Source organism: Vitis riparia, chromosome 7, assembly GCF_004353265.1.
Source record: "Vitis riparia cultivar Riparia Gloire de Montpellier isolate 1030 chromosome 7, EGFV_Vit.rip_1.0, whole genome shotgun sequence".
Classification (NCBI taxonomy): domain Eukaryota; kingdom Viridiplantae; phylum Streptophyta; class Magnoliopsida; order Vitales; family Vitaceae; genus Vitis; species Vitis riparia.
Window position 1 is genome coordinate 13,336,518 of NC_048437.1, and position 19,755 is coordinate 13,356,272.

Here is a 19,755-nt window from a genome sequence, read left to right on the forward strand (position 1 = left end):
ATAGTACGTGCACATGGAATATGGTCAAGATCAAACATCCTACATGTGCATGAATGGGTTTGCAAATTAACTTGATTACTTATCCCAACATATTTGACATTGAACTCCTAAGTGTTGATAGGCCCAACCTCATAACCTGATGAATTATTAAACCTTAAGCGCAACTCCATGTCAGCCCATGTAGTAAGCTCAGTTTTCATTGACAATGCTTGTTTTAGGCGATTTGAAAGCCATCTCTAAAGTAAGTTTCTCAACTCTTCAACCATTCGTACAATTGGAAGATCTCTTGCATCTTTTAGTACAACATTCATGCACTAAACGATCTCTATAGTCATGATATTATATTTTTTTTCCATTATTGTGTGACCGAGCCCATCATTCTACTCCTACATCCACTAAATATTTGGCTGCTCTTGGAGAAATCATCTCTAATTGACCAAATATAGTATCAAAACCTAACATTCTATATGCATGGGCAACATCATGAAATAACTTATGTACAATAATATTCTTGAACTTTGTTTTCAAGTTTTGCCCTAAATGATAAGTGCATACACCATGGCTTGCATGAGGAAACAACTATTGTACTACTTTTTCAAAGCTACCATGACAATCTGAAACCACCACTAAATCATCTACATGTCCACTAAACCATGACAATCAATTCCTTTTAGAGGTATGTCAACTCCTTATTTTACACTAAAGCTACGTGTCGATCCACGCTCAATCCTAGCATTAGAAGGTTGTGAGGAACTAGCACCCTTCCGATGCTCTTGTCTACCTTCTTCAGAAATTTGACGACTTTCTTTCATTGCTTGTTTCATTTGTTTCTTTCAAAATTAGCCATAGCAACTTCCTCAATTTCATCATCAGAATCATCCTTATCAATTTCATAGAAAATTTATTTATTTAAGGAACTCAAAAGTTGTTTTTTTTTTCTCTTTAATTGTACTTTTTCTTTTGAAGTATTAGGCATATGATGTCTAACACTACGTGACACTTCTACCGATACACGTGAACATCCTTCCCATTGTCCCAATATATGTGTGAAGTATTGTTTTAATCTTGTTATACCGTCATGTATAACTTTTCCACAATATTTACACTTCGTGATTCTTTTACTACCACCAACAAGTTCTGCATACTCCCAACTAATAGCCATTTTGAATTTTAACCTAACCATGTATAAAAGGAAAACAACTTACTTTTCAAATTAAATATATATAAACACATTTACATAAGAATTATAATATTCAATTTTCCACTCACTTATATGTTTCATATTGTTACCATATAAAAATAAATTCTACTAAAAAAGCAATAAACACAGTCTCACCTAAGTTCACCATCTTTTAGTTTCCACTTATTTATATGTTTTTTTAATTAAAATAAATAATAGTTAAATAAATGAATATTTTTATAAAGCAAAATTCTTCTAAAAAAATTTGTTTTGATAATTATTGATTTCCTATTGTAATTTAATTGTAGAATATTATAAAATAAAAAATCTACATGATATAATGAAGTAAAATTGATTCAAATATAAATGTAATTTCTCTATACCATGTAAACGCATACCCTTTAATCCATATTATTAAATCATTACTTTTATAGGTATGATTATTTGAAAAAAAAAATAATAATTATTAATTTTCTAATGTAATTTAATTTTGTAATATTATAAAATAAAAACATAAATTAAAAATACAATATCTATACCACATAAAGTTTACCATATAAATGTATTTTCTATTAAGAAATATAATTTCTATACCATACAAAAATAATTTAGTGAACCAATTAAATATTATAAGATAAAAAATTACATAATTTAATAAATTAAAGATATAATCTATATATAAAATAAAAACATTACATATAAATATATTTAATATCATCATAATATTATTATTATGAATTCTCCAATTTCATATAAACATTACTTTTCAATTCTTCAATTTCATAACATTACGTCTAAACATTACTTTACACTACATACATGAATTTCCTAATTTTACCGATTTAAATACATGTAAATCAATTTAATATTATAAAATAAAAAATTACATAATTTAATAAATTAAAAATATAGTCTCAACATAATATAAAAAGATTACATATAAATATATTTAATATTATCATTATATTATCATTATCAATACCCCAATTTCATATAAATATTACTTTCTAATTCCACAATTTCATAACATTACATATAAACATTACTTTCCAATTTAATTGTCCACCATACTCCCCAATTTTACCAATTTAAATACATGTAAATAAATAAACCAAATTCAAGTAAACCATATTAAAACTTTACCAATCTAACTTATTTTTAATCTCAAATCTCTTAAATCTTATTTACTCATGTTTAATAAGTGTATAATTTATAACTATAACTTTACATTTACAATTCATCTTTTATAATAAATATTTCTATAATTATCTTATATATTTACAATATTTTAAATATTTAATAAATAAAATTATTTATTAAAATTAATGAAAATATAAAAATTAATTAAAATTAATGAGGATAAATATATTTGATGGTTTAGAATAAATTTTAAGTTATTTTTATTAAATAATCTTAATACTTAAAATAAAAATAAATAATAAATTAAATAATAATTTAACTTAAATTATTAAGTAAAAAATATCAAATTTTACCACACGTCTTAAGTTGATTTGGATACCATTAACCATATATTTCATTTCTCAAAACGAGTTGCGATGACACTTCTGGTTTTTCTTTTTCTTGAGCTGAGTTTTCATATCAAAGCTTTTGTAATTTGTACAACTGAGAGTATTGGTCAAGACCATAGTGCCACCGCCTCCGGTTCCATTGGTACAGATTCAACAGCTTAGCCTACAACACCTTTCTATGTTACTAATCATTTTGAGTTTGAGGCTGTACCAGCCCGTCTATTACCTGCTTTGGTAACACTTGTAGATAATAGTCCAAGCATGAGGCCAGGGTCAAGAGGTTACAGGGATATTTGCAAAAGTTCAGTATGACTGATGGACGTTTGATAGGATAGGACGATACAGATGCGATGTCGACTGCTAGTTTTGTTGCTAAGTTTAGGGTGTCGGATATGGAAAAGTACAGTGGGATTGATTGTCCTCTTATCCATTTCAAACTTTATAACACTGTGAAAAGGGCCCATTTATCACAGAGTGGTGGTGCCTAGAGATGCTGTGCTTCAGCCTTCTTCAGGATCCGGGACTTGGGAGGACCTCACGGATGAGTTTCTATATCCGTACGCTTTTAATAGCAACACTGATGGGACAAGGACGGAGCATAAAACTGTCAAAAAAAACTTCCCAATGAGACTATTACGGTATTACCGCATTCATTTCGAGATGCAGGGCCAAGGTGATCAGGATGATCAAGCGACCCAAAAAGCGGAATTAGATATGCGGATACTCTTCTAGGACTTTGCACCTCAGCTCCAAGTGACATGTGGGTTTGTTTTTTTAATTTTGTATCGAAAGCAATTTCCTTTAACACTTTGAATTATTTGTTTTTGTATTTTTTTTAATTTATTATAAATATTTTATTAAATAAAAAAATCAAAATATTTAATTTTTTATAAATAAAAAAATAATATATTAAATTTTATTTACTTTTTAATGTTTAATAAAAATAAAATATTATAAAAATAAATAATATAATATTTAATATTATTAAATATTAAAATTCTATTTATAGTTAACTAAATAAACGAACACTACCTTGACATCAAGGAAGGTATTGCCATAGGATCATAGACTGAAACAACTTTTTTTTCAAATTCTAAGAGGAAGAAGGTAATGGGTTTTTCTCTAACATGCTTCAAGTGTTTTTATGCAACAAAATAAGAACTAGAATTGTATTTTGAAGAGTTAGATAGGCATGACCAAGATTAAGAAGGAAAAAAGAAGCATAAAAAAAAAAAAAAAAAAAGAATTGGCAAAGGAAACACGATGTATCAAAATGAAAGACTTGGTATTAAAATCTTTTTGATAAAGAATTGCACAACAAATAGACATAGAGAAGATGAGTTGTTGATGGTTGAGATAGCTTGTATCAAAATTCCTAGTGGGGTATCCACATGCATTTTGATATTGGACTTCAGGATTTGTGTAATTTTGGTTTTTGATAATCATGTGATTTTCATTTCTAGATGAAGTTGCATTATAAGATTATTCCACTTGGATATATGATAGTATAAATAAGTTATAGAATTATGGATTTACATCTTTTGGAGCTTTGGACATTGTGGCATTTCGCCAATTAAAATTTGATTTTGAATTTTTACTTCACTTTTTCCTCCACTTTACAAATACTTTTCTTTTACTTTCCTACCAACCAAAAAATAGAATTATGTTGATATTTTCCATGATTAATGGCTAAAACGTCTTCATATATGAAAGATGAGTGATCTAAGACGAAAAACCAGGATTAGAGTGCTCTCTTCACAGTGAATCTTAGTTCCTATTCCTAGAAAATTCTAAGTAAAATCACCAAGTTCTTTGAAGCGATAGATTCAATCATTATATTAGTTGTTCATTTATTTCATGATATAAATTTATTTTGGCTTAAGAAATGAATGAAAACAAATTCAATCTAGTTGTTATCATATTTTGATCATCTATTTTAAAACCAATCGATTGGCACCAACCAAACACCAAAGCTACTTATTAGTAGGGTCATATTTTTGGGCACTTGATATGAGTAATTTTGGGTTTCAGGCACTTAATAGGGTCATATTTTTTGGGCCTCTCTCTCTCTCTCTCTCTCTCTCCCTCCCTCTCATCTCAGCCATCACTCTCTCCACTCCTCTTTATTTTATTTTTATCTTTGTTACTTTACAAACCCATCCATAACCTTTTTTTTTTTTATCAGCTTCTTAAATACACCAATCTTCTTGTTTTCATTTATATTTATTTATTTATTTATTTTGTATAGTTTCGACTTTACAAACTCATCAATCTTGCTAAATGCACTCATTTTATTTTATTTTTTAAAATTTTATCTTCTACAAAAAAGTTTCCAAAATTGTGGATTTTTTAGATGAATATTATAGTTATATTTTTAAAATTTAAAATAAATAATATCATTAACAAATTTTAACAATAAATCATAATGTTTTTTTTTTTAAATGGCACAAATTTTATCTACTTTAAAATGAATTATAAGGAATAATATAAAATAAAAGGATAATAATGGTTTCAATGAATAATATAATGATTAATTTGTCACATAATAAAAAATAAATATTATGAATTTTTATTGTTAAAAGATGATAATATTTTACTAAAATCATAAAAAAGAAATATTACTATTTTAATAAATTTATAAATTATATTTATTTATTAAAATGAATAATAATATTTTGATAAATAATGATTACGAATAATGTTTTATTTAAAATAATTATAAAGCAAATAAAATTCATTTTTTAAATATGCAAATAACCAACTTTCTTCTTTGCTTGTATAAATTAACTCAGAAATTATTATCATAATATTCTAAACTAATTTGCTTTACATTCTTATAATAATTGGTATAATTTTGGAGTTTCAAATTAGTTTTAAAAGCTATTAGAATGGTTAATGAATGAAAACTATATCTTGTATTATTTAAGTCTTTTTATTAAGCTTAAAAAAAAAAAAAATTGTTATGTATACAAATATTTTGGAATAGTTTTAATTCGAAAAATCCTAGTATCAAGTCTTGTTTGATTTGGAATTTTTTTAACGAGCAAATTCATGAAATTTAGCAAACCCGTTGATTAAGTTATAAATTCTAATTTATAAGGTGTTTAGTAAAACTTAATACTTATTATTTAATGACTTAAATTGACTTTAAACTAAATTGTACTTAAGTTGTTGACTTAAAACTTATTATTTAATTATTATTTTAAGTATTAAAGTTATTTGATAAAATTAATTCTAAATTATCAAATTAACATATTTATTCTTATAAATTATAAATAGGGTAAATGAGATCGAATAATAAAAAAGGTCATAAAGTAGTAAAAGTGATCATGGAGATAATTAGAGCAAATGAAGGTAAAAATATAAAATAAAGATATAGTCTTACAAATAAGTTAATTGTTTTTATTTATTATTTAAAATTGATTTTTCTTTAAATCATACTATTAAGTTATTTCATCAAATATATATAAATAATTTATTTAATGACTTAAATTAAATTATTAAATCATTTTAAATTATTAAATTGGTTTATAAAAAACCCACCTAGTACCCGAATAGTATAAAGCGTCGGTATGATTTAGAACCCTTACTTCTAATAAGAAAAAAATCATGAAATTTAGGGTCCCATTGAGTGAGTTCTAGGTTTTTACCTAATAACCGAAAAAGTAAATAGGAGGTATCTTAACATGGGCTTATACATACTTGAATAAAAGTTAATACATACACAAAACAAGAGTCATGGGTAGCATCCTCTTGCAACGTTAATAAAGTAGGGAAGGAAGGCGCGGTGTGAGCATTACTTCTAGTGGAGTTTCCTTGGGCATGGCAAGGCCTATGCCTTCGGTCATGTCCACCGGAGCATTCAATGGTGTTGTCATGTCGTACCCTTGAAGTAGCCGAGCAACCGTCAAGTGTAAAATTTGTAAGGCCAAAGCGATTCCCGGGCAAGATCTTCTCCCTGAGCTAAATGGGATGAGCTCAGAATGCTGACCAAACACATTTAAATTTGCATGAGTTGTTAAAAACCTCTCTGGTTGGAACTCTTCCGGATCTGACCAGGCATCTGGATCTCGATGCAACTTCCACACATTCACCAACAAGCGGGTTCCTTTTGGAATATGGTATCCACAAACATTACAGTCTTGAATGGCTTCATGCGGTACTAATAGGGGACCTGGTGGATACAGCCTGAGAGTCTCCTTAACAGCAGCTTGAAGGTAAATCAGGTTTTGAATATCAGATTCTTCTACCCATCTGCCTCTACCAACTTTTAGATCTAGCTCCTCTTGAGCACGCTTCAAAGCATGCCTATTGTTCAATAATGCAGACAAGATCCATATAGAGGCAATAGAGGTGGTCTCTGACCCTCCCACAATCAGGGTCTGTGATTTTAGATTTAGGAAAAAATATCAAACAAAAGGTTTTAGAGAAGAGTAGGTAGCAAATAAATAAATATATGAACAGATCAATAAAATAACCTACTATCCAGTGGATGAACCCCACCCACCAGTTCAGACTATGTATCTTGAAATTGATTTTAAGAAGAATGGTATTGCCCACAAAGAATCACAGTAGTCTTCAAATTATGCTTAGGGAAATATATACTGATTTGGAAGAAAGAGTATACGAAACATACATACCATTACTGTTGCCTTGATAACAGTTTCTCGTCTATGGCCAAACATCGAATTGTCTTTGAGAACAGATAGCATCACATCAATGAAGTCTTGCCTGATGCTGGGGTCACTCTTGAGTTTCGTAACATGCTCTTCTACCCAACCTTCCACAAAAGGGTCCAACTGCTCGGCTACACGCTTCATAGACCCCAAATGGCCTTGCAAATCCATCCATTCTACAAATGGAATGGCATCAGATGCAACAAAGACTCCAGTTAGAAAAATGAATTTCTTAATAACTGCTATGGCATGCCTTGCTTCTTCATTTCCATGGACCCCATTACCAAAATATCTCTTCCCTGCAACCATCCTTAGGACCACATTGAAGGTCAACTGTTCAAGCCACTCACTCATGGCTACCTTAATCGGATTCACTCAGTTTGTCTCTTTGCCAAGTGAGTAGAGATCTCTGATGCAAACATCCAATTCAGAAACCAGAACATGCTTCAACTCATTAAGGGGACGGTTTGAGAGAAGTTCCGTCACGGATAGCTTGCGCATCTCACGCCAGAGAGGCCCATAAGGTGCAAATCCAAATCCAGCATAATTGTATCCTAAAAGCTTTCCTGCACTGGAACTTGGGCGTGAGGCGAAAGCCTTGCCGTTGGTAGTGAGGCATTCTTTAACAGCCTCATGGCTGCTCACCACAAGCGCCCGATCATGAAGACCGGACCATGCTTATCAGCCATGGCTGCAAGGGTTCGAAAAATAGGCGTTGGGCCACTGAGTAGATGAAGGTGACCTACAAATGGCCAGGCGCCAGATGGTTCTGGGGCTGACCTGCCCTTACCCCTGTGAGCAAAACTCTTTATTCTCCATACATTATACAATAGCAGCAGCCCCATAAGCCCTGCAATTGCTAGTAAATGGGAAAGGAGATTCATGATGAATTGGGCCTCAGTTTGTGACAACTTCCACATTTATGCTGTTTCAGGGTTGCTAATTCTGGTTTTAGATTTGTCTGTTTGCTAAGACTTCCTCTCTTTAATGCCATTTAAACATAAGGAAAATACCACGTGTATAATATAAAATTAATTGCTTGAATACATATGAAAGATTCTTGTCCTTTCTTCTCGCTTCAATGCACCGGCAGCTCAGCTGCTCAGCCTTAAAACATGGGCATTTCCACGGGCAGGCTAATTTTTTAAATTATCTTTTAAAAAATCGTCCCATAAAAATTAATTCTAAGACCATCTCTTGTTTTATTCTATACGTAACTCTTTAGTTTCCAAAGTGAATGCATCGTAAAAAGTGAAGTCATCTTTTTTTAAAAGACAAATTCCATGTAAAGGAAGAGTTAACTCAAACTTCACATAATTTTTTTTAGCGTAGAAAGTGTTGAAATACCAATTCAATTCAAAAGTTTAAAAATACAACTCGTCTTTTAAGAAAACCAAGTTGAGTGTAAAAGTAAAGTAATGAGCCATAAGAGAATATATATATATATATTTAGCAAACCATTTTTTAATAATATTGTGTAAAATAATATTTTTTTAAAAAAAAATATTATTTAATAGGCAAAACTATTAAAAAGTAACTCACAATGACAAGTCCTTTTTAGGGGTCATCCTTTATAAGTCCTCAAAAGGGCTTGAAAGACAAAAAAATTAATATACAAAAGAATTGTGTTTTAAGAATAGCAAAAATCCTAACCATGGCCCTAAGAAATATTAATGCTGTAAAATTAAACCCCAAAAGCTAGAATTGTTATATAATTAAGTTGAAGGACATACAATGTCCATGATATCCAAATCAACCTTAGTGATGTTGACTAATGTAAAATTGAAAATTGAATAAAAAAGTGCAATTGGATACATCTTTACATCATAATATCAATCTTTTCACCCCTAACAACACCACTTCCCTCTATCTCTAGGCTAATATGAACACATATTAAAAAAAATGAAAAATCTAATTGTAAAAGAATAAAAAAAACTAAAATATATATAGTACAATATAAAAATATATATTTAAAATTGCTATTTTTAAAAAACATGTATTATAAAAATGGAAGATTTATATAGTTTGATAACCGTCCTTTTATCTTGTAATTTTTAATGTTTAATTATTCCATGTTTAGAAAATCACTTATTCTTTCAAGTGAATTAATGAGATTTATTAGTATTTTAAGTGACTTACATTTATTATTAGGTGGCTTATATTTAGTATTTAATTTTAATTATCATTGTTTCATATGGACCTATTGGGAAATTGATTAACAACATGATGTTGTGTTAAATTTCACTTAAAATATATTATTTAAAATTAAATATAATGGTTTCATATGTCATAAAGTTAAATGCAAATTTTATTAAAATACATTTATTTGTGGTTGATCAAAATTATTTATTTACATTTTGATGATTATTCTAGGGATAGTGAAAAAGACATGAATAATGAATTAATTAAAAAGGCATTGGTATGTATAATCAGTATAAATGTTTTCTTCATAATATGAAAATTTGAAGAAATTGAAAGTGAAATGAGTACAAGGGTGCACAATATTTTTCATTGGTCTAATATAAAATTCAATAAACTATTTAAGGAGTGTGGGAAAATATTCTTGTTCATTAATTGAAATTATTTGTTATTATTATTTTTTTATTTTGTGTCAAAAGACCGGAAAACATCATTAACATATTTGTATAAATTGTATTTATGTAACATTCATTTTCTTTATATTTACATGTGCTTATATACTAATTATACAGGGCACCCTATTTGAGTATATTTAAATCTTTTCTTTCAGTTTTCATGTTTGGGTTCTTACCAAATCGCTAGAATATATTGTTTTTACATTTGCACATATGTTCAATTAAATTTCTTCTCATTTGCACATTATGTACAAGATATGTGTACTAATTATACATGACATTTATACTAATGTATAAGACATGTACACAAGTTTGATCAATTCTGATTTTGATGATAACAAAATAAGGTTTGTACGTATTGGTTATATTGAAGTATAATAGGCAAGAAGATCTTTATGGAACCATCAAGAAGAAGATACATAGAGTAAAATAGGATTTCAAGAAAAGGTTTATCAAGTTCATCATTAAGATATTTTATGTAAGATGATAGGCGCACTAAGTTAGGAAATATTACATATTTTTGTTAAACACCAAAACATTCATTCACAACTTTTTAATTGGTTATATACTTCTTTAATTTGGATGAAAATCTTTTTGAGGATGGAAAGATCTACCTAATCTAGAAGACTACCTTGGATCTCAAGATTTCTATGAAAATCTTTTAAGGTTTCTTAAAAACATTATCAACTTAACTGAAGTACCTTAGACTTGAAATTTTTTCAAAATATAGGTTAAGGCTTTGTTAGAAGGTGACCTACATTCGAATGAGTTAGTTAAAAAAGGCCTTAGCCCCAAAACATGTATGAACTTTGAAATATATTAGGTTAGAACACATGTGGATGAGTAGACAACCATCTAGTTGTCATGGAGATGACTAGATGGTCATTCACTTGCTTTATTTTAATAGTTTTAACTACTAAAAGCCAATTTAGAAAAATCAAATGAAAATTCATTTCATACCAAAATATTGAATTTATGTTTATCACATGCCAAATAAAATAAAATAAAATATTTCTCATGGCCTTAGGGATCCTATTACATATTTGGTAATTAAATTTAGACAAAAACCAAATTACCAAAATTATGATAATAATCCTATAACAAAAAATTAGGGTTAGTTAACAAAAACCCTAAATTATTACAATTATCCTAAAAAGCCTTTTCTAGTCATTGCCCTTTTCCTTACTATTGCCTGCAACACTCAAATGCACAAGCGCTCTAAGTGATCACTTCAACACTTAACATGATCACTTGAGTGCTAATCTATGTGCTCAAGGACTAATCTAAGTACTCGAGTGTTGCCGCCCAATTGGTTTTCTTTGTTGTACCAAAATACTTAATCCAAAATACGTAGTAGCTTTGACCAAGAAAAACCAGCGAAAGAGCTACTGTGACTTTTGTAGTATTCCAAGTATCATCCTTAGGGATTGACCTATGGAAATTGTAAATACTAGGTTAAATGAATTGCTTTCATTTAAACCCTAAAGTAAAAAAAATATGCAAATTGATTTTTATGAAATGAAATTAAATAAAGAAAACTAAATTAATCACAAAGAAAATGTCGATTTTTAATTCAAATGATTCAAAATTGGTTGTTCATGATCATTCTGAGCTCCATAACTCGAAATTGTATCTGAAACCTAATTTTTCATTTTTTTTTGAAAACTAATTCCTAAAACATCAATTGAATGAGATTAATTATCGATTCAATGTTTGTCTTTTTAACTCTTCCTACTCTTTGCAGCTTTGTTTTAGAGCAAATAATGAAAAGGAAGATTAAGATAACTAATGATCAAGAGTTATAAAAAATCATTAATATCGGGTAATAACCTACCATAATAATTTCCTAATACAATTCTCAAGGATAGAACCAAAAATCATATATTGTAACCCAACCATTCATTAATCTCATTGTTATAATTATTTACTTATTCTTTCTCTAAGTTTCTAGTCTTTAGGTTTTAATATTTCAAGCCCCAAATTGGCTTTTTAGCTTCTCATGGGTGTGTCACAATCACAATCCATAATCAAGTAAAAATTCATATATTGAATCAAGAGAAACTAAAAACAATTTATTAAATAAAAATAAAAGGAAACAAACCAAAGTTGTTGTCTTCTTCCACCACCAATATTAAAACTCTAGGAAGAGAATTCCTCAAATCCTAAAACTAAAATAGTTTATATAATAAATTCAATAACCTAGCATGTGACTCACTCCCATTGGCTACTTATTATAAAGCAAAGTCATAAATAACCTAAAAAAACTCAAAATATTAGGAGTTCTAAATGAGTATTATGCATTTAAAATTGGATGGAGGCATTTGGAACTCATTTTGATGTGTTTCAGAGCTCAAACTCAATCACCAATGGTTGATTTTGAAATTTGGTGAGTTCCAAATCAATTTGGAACTTACATGTAGGAGAAAAATGCTCAATTTGAAATCTAACATGTGAGTTTAAAATTCACTATGAATTTCAAACTCATCTACTACCCTTGCATGTTCATCAAGTTTGTGGGTTCGAAATACATACCTCTTGTTTGAGATAGGTAGGGGAATTCAAACTCATCCTTTACCAAAAGTTTCTTTACATTTCTTTAAGTTCTAAATGACAAAAAAAAAAAAAAAAATAAAATCGAATTCAATGTATCAATTTCAAACTCATCATTCTTCTTTGCCCAATTCCCTTCAAACATACATAACTACCTAATTTAAGCTCTAATTCATGTATCACTTAAAGCGTTGGACTCTTGACTTCTCAAAAAAATATGTAGCTTGCCCAAAATTGACCTTAGGAAGTGCTTTAGATTTCACCTCAAAGTTAGAGTACATGTTGTTGCCAAATTTTGAGTTCCAAATTACCATGTGAATTTGTTGAATTTTGCTTTATGTCTCATTTTCTATATTTGCATGCCTTCTCTCCTACTTTATACTAGACATTCCTAATCTCTCAACCTCATGACATCCTCATCTTGCCTTCCCTCACGTTTCATGAATCTTTGCTCTCTCATTTTCTCATTTAACCCCTTCTTGGATTTTTTACATTTTAAAACGATTTTTCAACTTGCACCATTTTTCTTTTCTTAAACTTGAGATAAATCTCAAAATAAACGTTAAACTCATGGCTAGGGTCTTAACATCGATTTGGGTCATGTAAAATGATTTGAGTGTCTTATAGTGTATAAATCATATCATATATGTGCCATTAGTGTATATATTTTGGCTCCAATCACTTCTTGGATTATGCACCTAAGAGCGAATTCTCCTTGGTTTTCAATCATTTTGCAACTGAAAAACTATCATGATCACTTGATTTCTCCACCATGGACATGATTAAAGTCATGGATGAAAATATCATGATATATCGAAGGTATATCGTTGATATATTGTGTATTGAAACTTATGAAAATGATATTATGTAGAGAAATATCAATTAAGCGATATATAAAAAAAAATCACCAAAAATCATCGATATTTAAGATCATTTTAGCTTGGTCAAAGTGCGACTCGGGCAGTGAACGCGCGGGCACTACAATCAATGCTAACAAATGAGCTTTATCTTTTGTAGTTAAGGAGATTTGAACCCCCAACAAAACACTCACCTAGTAGGTGGCCAACCATTGAGGCAAGTTTGCTCCTTATTAAATTTAACACACCAAACATATATATAGTAAAAGTCATTATAAAACAAAATTTTAAAAAACAAATTAATTATAATTATTTTATAATTAAATGAAAAAATCTCATTTAATTGATTGCCAAAAATATAAAATTGTTATAATAATTTTCTTCATAGTGTTTTTAATATCATGAATAGATTAATTAAATATTAAAAAATTGTACATATGCCATCATTTATTTTCTATCATTTAATACAATTGAATTAAATGGATCATAATTTTAATATTAAATATATTTTAAAATTAGACATATTATAATCAAATATCACAATATTATTAAGAAATAATATTTGATGTAATTTAAAAATAAATGTACACATATAAAATTCATATTTTATGATTAACATATAGGATATTATTATCAAATATGATAAATCATATCATACATATATCAAATTATTCAACAAAACAACTTTAAAATGTCTATTATACTTCTAATCACATTCTATAAGTTTTTTATTTATTTATATTTTCATGAATTTTGATCAATTTTAGGTCTACCGATATTTTTTTCTTCTAAAATATCCGTTGATATATCTCCAATATATCCGATATAATCGTAAAATCGAAGTACCGATATATCTGTGATTACCGATATTTTCATCCTTGATTAAAGTCATGAAATGCTTCTTCATCTTCTTTTTGTTTACAAAGATGAAAAAAAATACAATTTTTACATAGGAAACAAAACCTATGCTCCGTCCTTCCAAAGCTTACAACTCATCTAACAAAAGGAAAACATTTTAAAATAAAAATATTCTTATGCTCCTAACCACAAAGTTTACAACCCAATTTAGATAAAGAAACAATTTTTCATTAGAAATAACAATCACATAAATAATATATAAATGAATAAAAATCATGTATTCATCATTTGGGCCATGGAATGAATTAAACAACCCTACAAAACAGAGTTAACACATCTTAGGATAGATCTAACATGCAAAATCTTATCATAAGGCTTTGATATTAGTTGCTAGGTACTTTATATTACTCTGTACCCTAGCCCTGAATCGTATAGGGTGCATGGTTTCTATCCTAGGCATCTCTAAATCTATCATAGTGGAATAACATGACTATAAAACCAAAAACAATAGATTTAGAAAGTATATATATCATACTTTCGATTTGGATGTTCCTAAATCATTTCTAATCTGATAAAGATGTCCAAAACCATTATAAATGTCATTTATTCTGTGTTTTTCCACCTGGTCTCTACTTCAACAGTATAAACATGAGAAAAATGTGGATTTTTCTTTCTAGATGAGAACTAGTGTTTCTCTCTCTCTAAAAGCTTTTTGAAATATGACAATCAAAAGTGTGAAACCCTAACCCTTAAAAGAATATATAAAGCTACTTGTATGCTTATGTGACTTGAACCCAAATTGGGCTTGGATCACCTAATCTTTCCCACTTGTGTCCTAATTAATTAATTTGCCTTATTGACCTCTAATTAATTGACTAACTCTAACAAAAAGATAATTCATCATATCTAGTGCAACTTCATGTTTTTACCAAAATGTTTTTATGTACACTTATGAACCTGAAACCTAAAGTTTTCAAAATAAATGTGCCACCATGAAATAGGAGGTTGAGTAGGCACCACTAAGACCCATGGGGAAATACTGGCTCCTTGATAATCCAATTTTGAAGTTAATTCAAGATTCCATTAAAGAGAATTAGTTGAATTTTAGTATCATATATAATTATGACAAGGTGAAGCTCGATACATGCCCTACTATCTACTGCGTTTAGATACCCCATGAACTGTTGTTCACAATCTAACAAAATAGTGATATCAAGCTATCAAGATTATTTCTCCAATCTATGGGTTGTAGATCTACTTATTATGTGATCAATTAATATACTCTATCTCCAAGGAACATATGTCAAAATTTCACTAAAAGAATTACTATGACCATAGTCTCTAGATCACATGTCTTTTGGATCACGCAAGATGACACACTGTCTTAATCTCATGAGATATCATGATGTCTCAATTGAGAACATTTATTACCACCAGCCTTAATCGATAATGACTCAATCCATAGGTTAAAGCCTCATATTGATTTTTGACACATGCTCAATATCCTTTCAAGGTTGAGAATTCATGCAATAAAGTAGTTTAATGAATCATGGTAATTGATAGCCTTATTTCATGTTTGGTCATAGGTCTTGTCCAATGTGTAACTATAGACATTAGTGCACTCACTATAGGAAACCCATCTTGACCGCCATGACAAGTCATCTATCCAATTAGAAGGTGGTGTACTACAATATCTACTAGATTACCCAAATCCATGAACGGATTGTGAACAAATAATCATCATGCAAGGACCTCATGATTTGTATCCTCTTTGAAACTCCTAATAAACTCAAGTCATGTACAATGTAAGTGATATGAATGTGTATGCTTAGATAACTGATTAATGCAATTGGGATATGAAGAGAGAACAAGAAATATAAATAATATATATTAATGAATTTAAAACTATTAATCATGTCATGCTTTCAAGGGCTCTATCATAACACCACATTTGTTTCTTGAAGTGAACTTTGGCATCTTGGCTAAAATAATTTCTAGATTCTTTCCAAGAATATAATGCCATCAAATTTCATGTTAAATATGAATCTGAAAAACTTTGTTTGAATTGATTGAATGTTAAATAAATTAGATCTTAGCATTGTTAAGTATGTTTCGAGAATTCAATTTTGAAATATGAAAATTAGGCAGTAAGTTGATACTCTTGATAATCAATGCCTTCAATTATTTTAGTTTTACCATACTTTGATTGTTATTGAAATAATTTCTAAATCGAGTTTGTGATTACTATATTTCTTTGGATATGTGTAATTCATTCTTAGATTTTTAGACGTGCATTGTATAACTTTATACTTGATTTCTTTTTGTTCTTGTTATTTTCTTAAGCTTCTATAGTTTTGTCAAACCCTAGGTTATAGTTATTAGTCTCTCATATCTTTCTAGGCCTTTATGGGTTTAACAAATTGATTTTTTAGGGCTTCTACGTCAACAAGGACATTTTAGATGCTCAGTGGAATGTTTTTACAAAGATTGTCACTTACAAGTCCAGTCTTGGACATTAAAGCACTTCCTTAAGCACTCAAGTGCCCTAAGTCTCTTCCAACGCCCTTTCTTGTTCAGCTTTGAGTGCTTCGAGCGATTAAAAAAACTTTTACGCATGTCTTTTCTTCATTTTCTTCTCCCTAAGTTACCTTTCACGCTTGGTGTCTATGCTTACTTTTCTTCTAAATTCATTTTGGGTCTTTTTTGCTATTTTTAACTCTGTAGGAGTGTTAAGATTGCTTTTTGAGACTTTCTAGTGGCTCATTTTTTCTTAGGTATTTTCTTGGTTCTCATCTATTTCCCATTTTTAAGCTTAGTAGGTTGGTCATAAGGAGATGTCTCCTATGCCTCCATTTCTTAAGCCCATAATGGGCTTTTCTATTAAGGGTCTTTTTTACTTAAAGGACCTTCCCATTGAGTGCTTCTTCTTGGAGGAAACTTTGGAGCATTTCTACTCACAAGGTAGCGATTGAGCAAGGTATTGACATTAGAACTTTTCATGATATTGAGCTTCTAGCTGCTATTCGGAAGAAGGATTAGGACACTTTCACATCTCTTTACAAGGTTGTTTACCCCCATTATGTTTTGATGTTCTATGCAAACATCCATTTTGTCATGATCGAGGCCGTGTTTAAAGTCTCTATGTATAGTGAAACATTCTTGGTTTCTATTCAATCTATCAATCCACCCTCCATATTCCTACTTTATTAAAGCTTCTCCTTAGCTTCGTGGTCGAGGTACATGCCCTTACCCATTCCGAGCTTGTCACCATCCTGACTTCTTTCTTTGGCGACCCTCGTCTACTACTAGTATACATCTCTATTACTAACTTCACTAAGTCAAGAGAAGACTTTGCTAATGCTTAGAATAGTTTACACATTACTTTAGTAAGTCTCATTTTCATAGGAAGTTGGGAGGAGATTTACAATGAAATTTAAGATAATCAACTATATCAGGAATTAGATGATTATCCATAAGTCCTCATATCCTAACAAATTTTCGTAACAAACTGTTAGGGTAAATTCACAATATTCCAACAAACACCAGGATTTTTCTAACTTTTCTTTGTGCAAAATTAAATAAGTAATAGCAACTAGCAGCAATAAATAAATAAACTCATGCAACGAAAAAATAAATCAGACACCAGAATTTTTACGTGGAAAATCCCCCAATACGAAGGGAAAAACCACGAGACCTAGTTCAGCTCAAACTTGCACTATCAACAATAATGGGTTATACTTGTATTCTCTAGAATAATCTCTATAGCCTACCAAATACATCAAGAGCACATATAGCCTTGGATTATATAATCTCTCTTGGTAAAAACAAAGAAAATTGGAGAAAGAATACCAAAAAACACGTCATCTCTATTCACGGGTAGTAACACCAGTTCTCGAGCTCAAAATCTATTTTTTAGTGTTCAGATTGTAGCTACTCGAGTTTTGAACCTCTCCTTCAAATTTCAATTCAATCGGACTACGGATGAAGCGGGATCGGCTCTTTGATGAAATCTGGGTAGTGAGATGTGTTTTTCTTTTCTCTCTTCTCTTCTCTCTGTTTTTATTTTTCCCCAATATAGGGCCCACTCCCTCACATACTAGGGAGCCCAACAAAGCTCCCCCTCCCAACTATGTGAGAGACTCTACCAAGCCCGCTTGCTTTCTACAGAATTTTAGTTTCTCTATAGGCATTGGTTTTGTCATCATATTTGATCCATTCTCATCAGTATGAATTCTCTCAAGGCAAAACAATTTCATCTCTACTGCATCACAAATCCAATGATACCTCACATCAATTTGCTTGGATCTAGAATGAAAAGTTGGATTCTTACTGAGATGAATAGTACTCTGACTATCACAGTAGAGTAAATATTTCTTACTATAGGCCTAATTCTTGTAGGAACTTCTTCATCCATAGTAACTCCTTGCTAGCTTCAGTGATAGCAATATACTCAACCTCTGTGGTTGACAAAGCAACACATTTCTGCAACCTTAATTGTCATGACACTGTCCCCCCTGAAAAAAATGATCAAATAACCAGAAGTAGACTTTCTGGAATCAACATCCGTAGCCATATCTACAACTGTGCATTGTACAAGCATAGGTTTGTTAGTCCTAAAACATAAACATGTCTTAGAAGTACCCCTTCGATATATGAGAATCCATTTCATTGCGGCCCAGTGTTCTTTGCTAAGATTAGAAAGGAACCTGCTAACAACTCCAACAACATGAGCAATATCAGGCCTCATGCATACCATGGCATACATCAAGCTACCCACAGCTAATGTATAGGGCACCTTTCGTATTTCTTTTTTTTCTTTCTCACTTTAAGGAATTTGTTTGGAACTTAGCTTTAGATGACTTCCAAGTGGAGAACTCACTGGTTTTACCTTGCCCATGTTGAACTTGTCTAAAACCTTTTCAATGTAGCTTTCTTGAGATAGCCACAATTTTCCATTCGTCCTATCTTGAGAAATCTTTATACCAAGAATCTGACTTGCAGGCCCCAAGTCCTTCATTTCAAAGGACTTGCTCAACTCTTTTTCCAGTTTATCAATTTTACCAGTATTACAACCAACAATCAGCATGTCATCCACATATAATAAGAGAATAATAAAATCTCCATCAAAGAATTTCTTCACAAATAGACAATGGTTAGAAGTAGTTCTATCATACCCATGCTCAACCATGAAAGAATCAAACTTCTTGTACCACTATCTCGGTGCCTGCTTGAGACCATACAAGCTCTCCTTCAGTCAACACACTAAGTGTTCCTTACTTTTGATTGTAAACCCTTTTGGTTGCTCCATATATATTTCCTCCTCTAAGTCACCATGGATGAAAGTAGTTTTCACATCAAGTTGTTCAATCTCTAGATTTATACTGGTAGTCAAGCCTAGCACAACTTGGATCAAAGACATCTTAACCACGGGTGAGAAAATCTCTTCAAAGTCAATGTCTTTCTTCTGACTAAAACCCTTCACAACCAATTTTTCCTTGTACCTTGGCTGTG

General features: G+C 30.3%; 2 protein-coding genes across 2 annotated transcripts; both read right to left on the minus strand.

The window, feature by feature from the left end:
* Window positions 1-6,373: 6,373 nt before the first annotated feature.
* On the minus strand, window positions 6,374-8,257 carry LOC117919085 (xanthotoxin 5-hydroxylase CYP82C4-like). Its single transcript, XM_034836135.1, has 2 exons — window positions 7,350-8,257; window positions 6,374-7,091 (listed from the first exon to the last, which is right to left on the minus strand). Exons 1-2 carry the CDS (start codon window positions 7,737-7,739, stop codon window positions 6,471-6,473), a joined length of 1,011 nt encoding a protein of 336 aa, XP_034692026.1. The 5' UTR covers window positions 7,740-8,257; the 3' UTR covers window positions 6,374-6,470.
* Window positions 7,761-8,305, minus strand: LOC117918055 (xanthotoxin 5-hydroxylase CYP82C4-like). The gene is made up of 2 exons (XM_034834586.1): window positions 8,166-8,305; window positions 7,761-8,022 (listed from the first exon to the last, which is right to left on the minus strand). The coding sequence occupies exons 1-2, from the start codon at window positions 8,303-8,305 to the stop codon at window positions 7,761-7,763; spliced, it is 402 nt and encodes a 133-aa protein (XP_034690477.1).
* Window positions 8,306-19,755: the final 11,450 nt, after the last annotated feature.

Coding starts and splice junctions, on each gene's coding strand:
- LOC117918055 (XM_034834586.1), bottom strand. CDS start 8,305: ATGTGGAAGTTGTCACAAACTGAGGCCCAATTCATCATGAATCTCCTT. Junction 8,023..8,165: donor GCTCACAGGGGTAAGGGCAG/GTCAGCCCCAGA, acceptor TGTGGTGAGCAG/CCATGAGGCTGTTAAAGAAT.
- LOC117919085 (XM_034836135.1), bottom strand. CDS start 7,739: ATGAGTGAGTGGCTTGAACAGTTGACCTTCAATGTGGTCCTAAGGATG. Junction 7,092..7,349: donor TTATCAAGGCAACAGTAATG/GTATGTATGTTT, acceptor CTAAAATCACAG/ACCCTGATTGTGGGAGGGTC.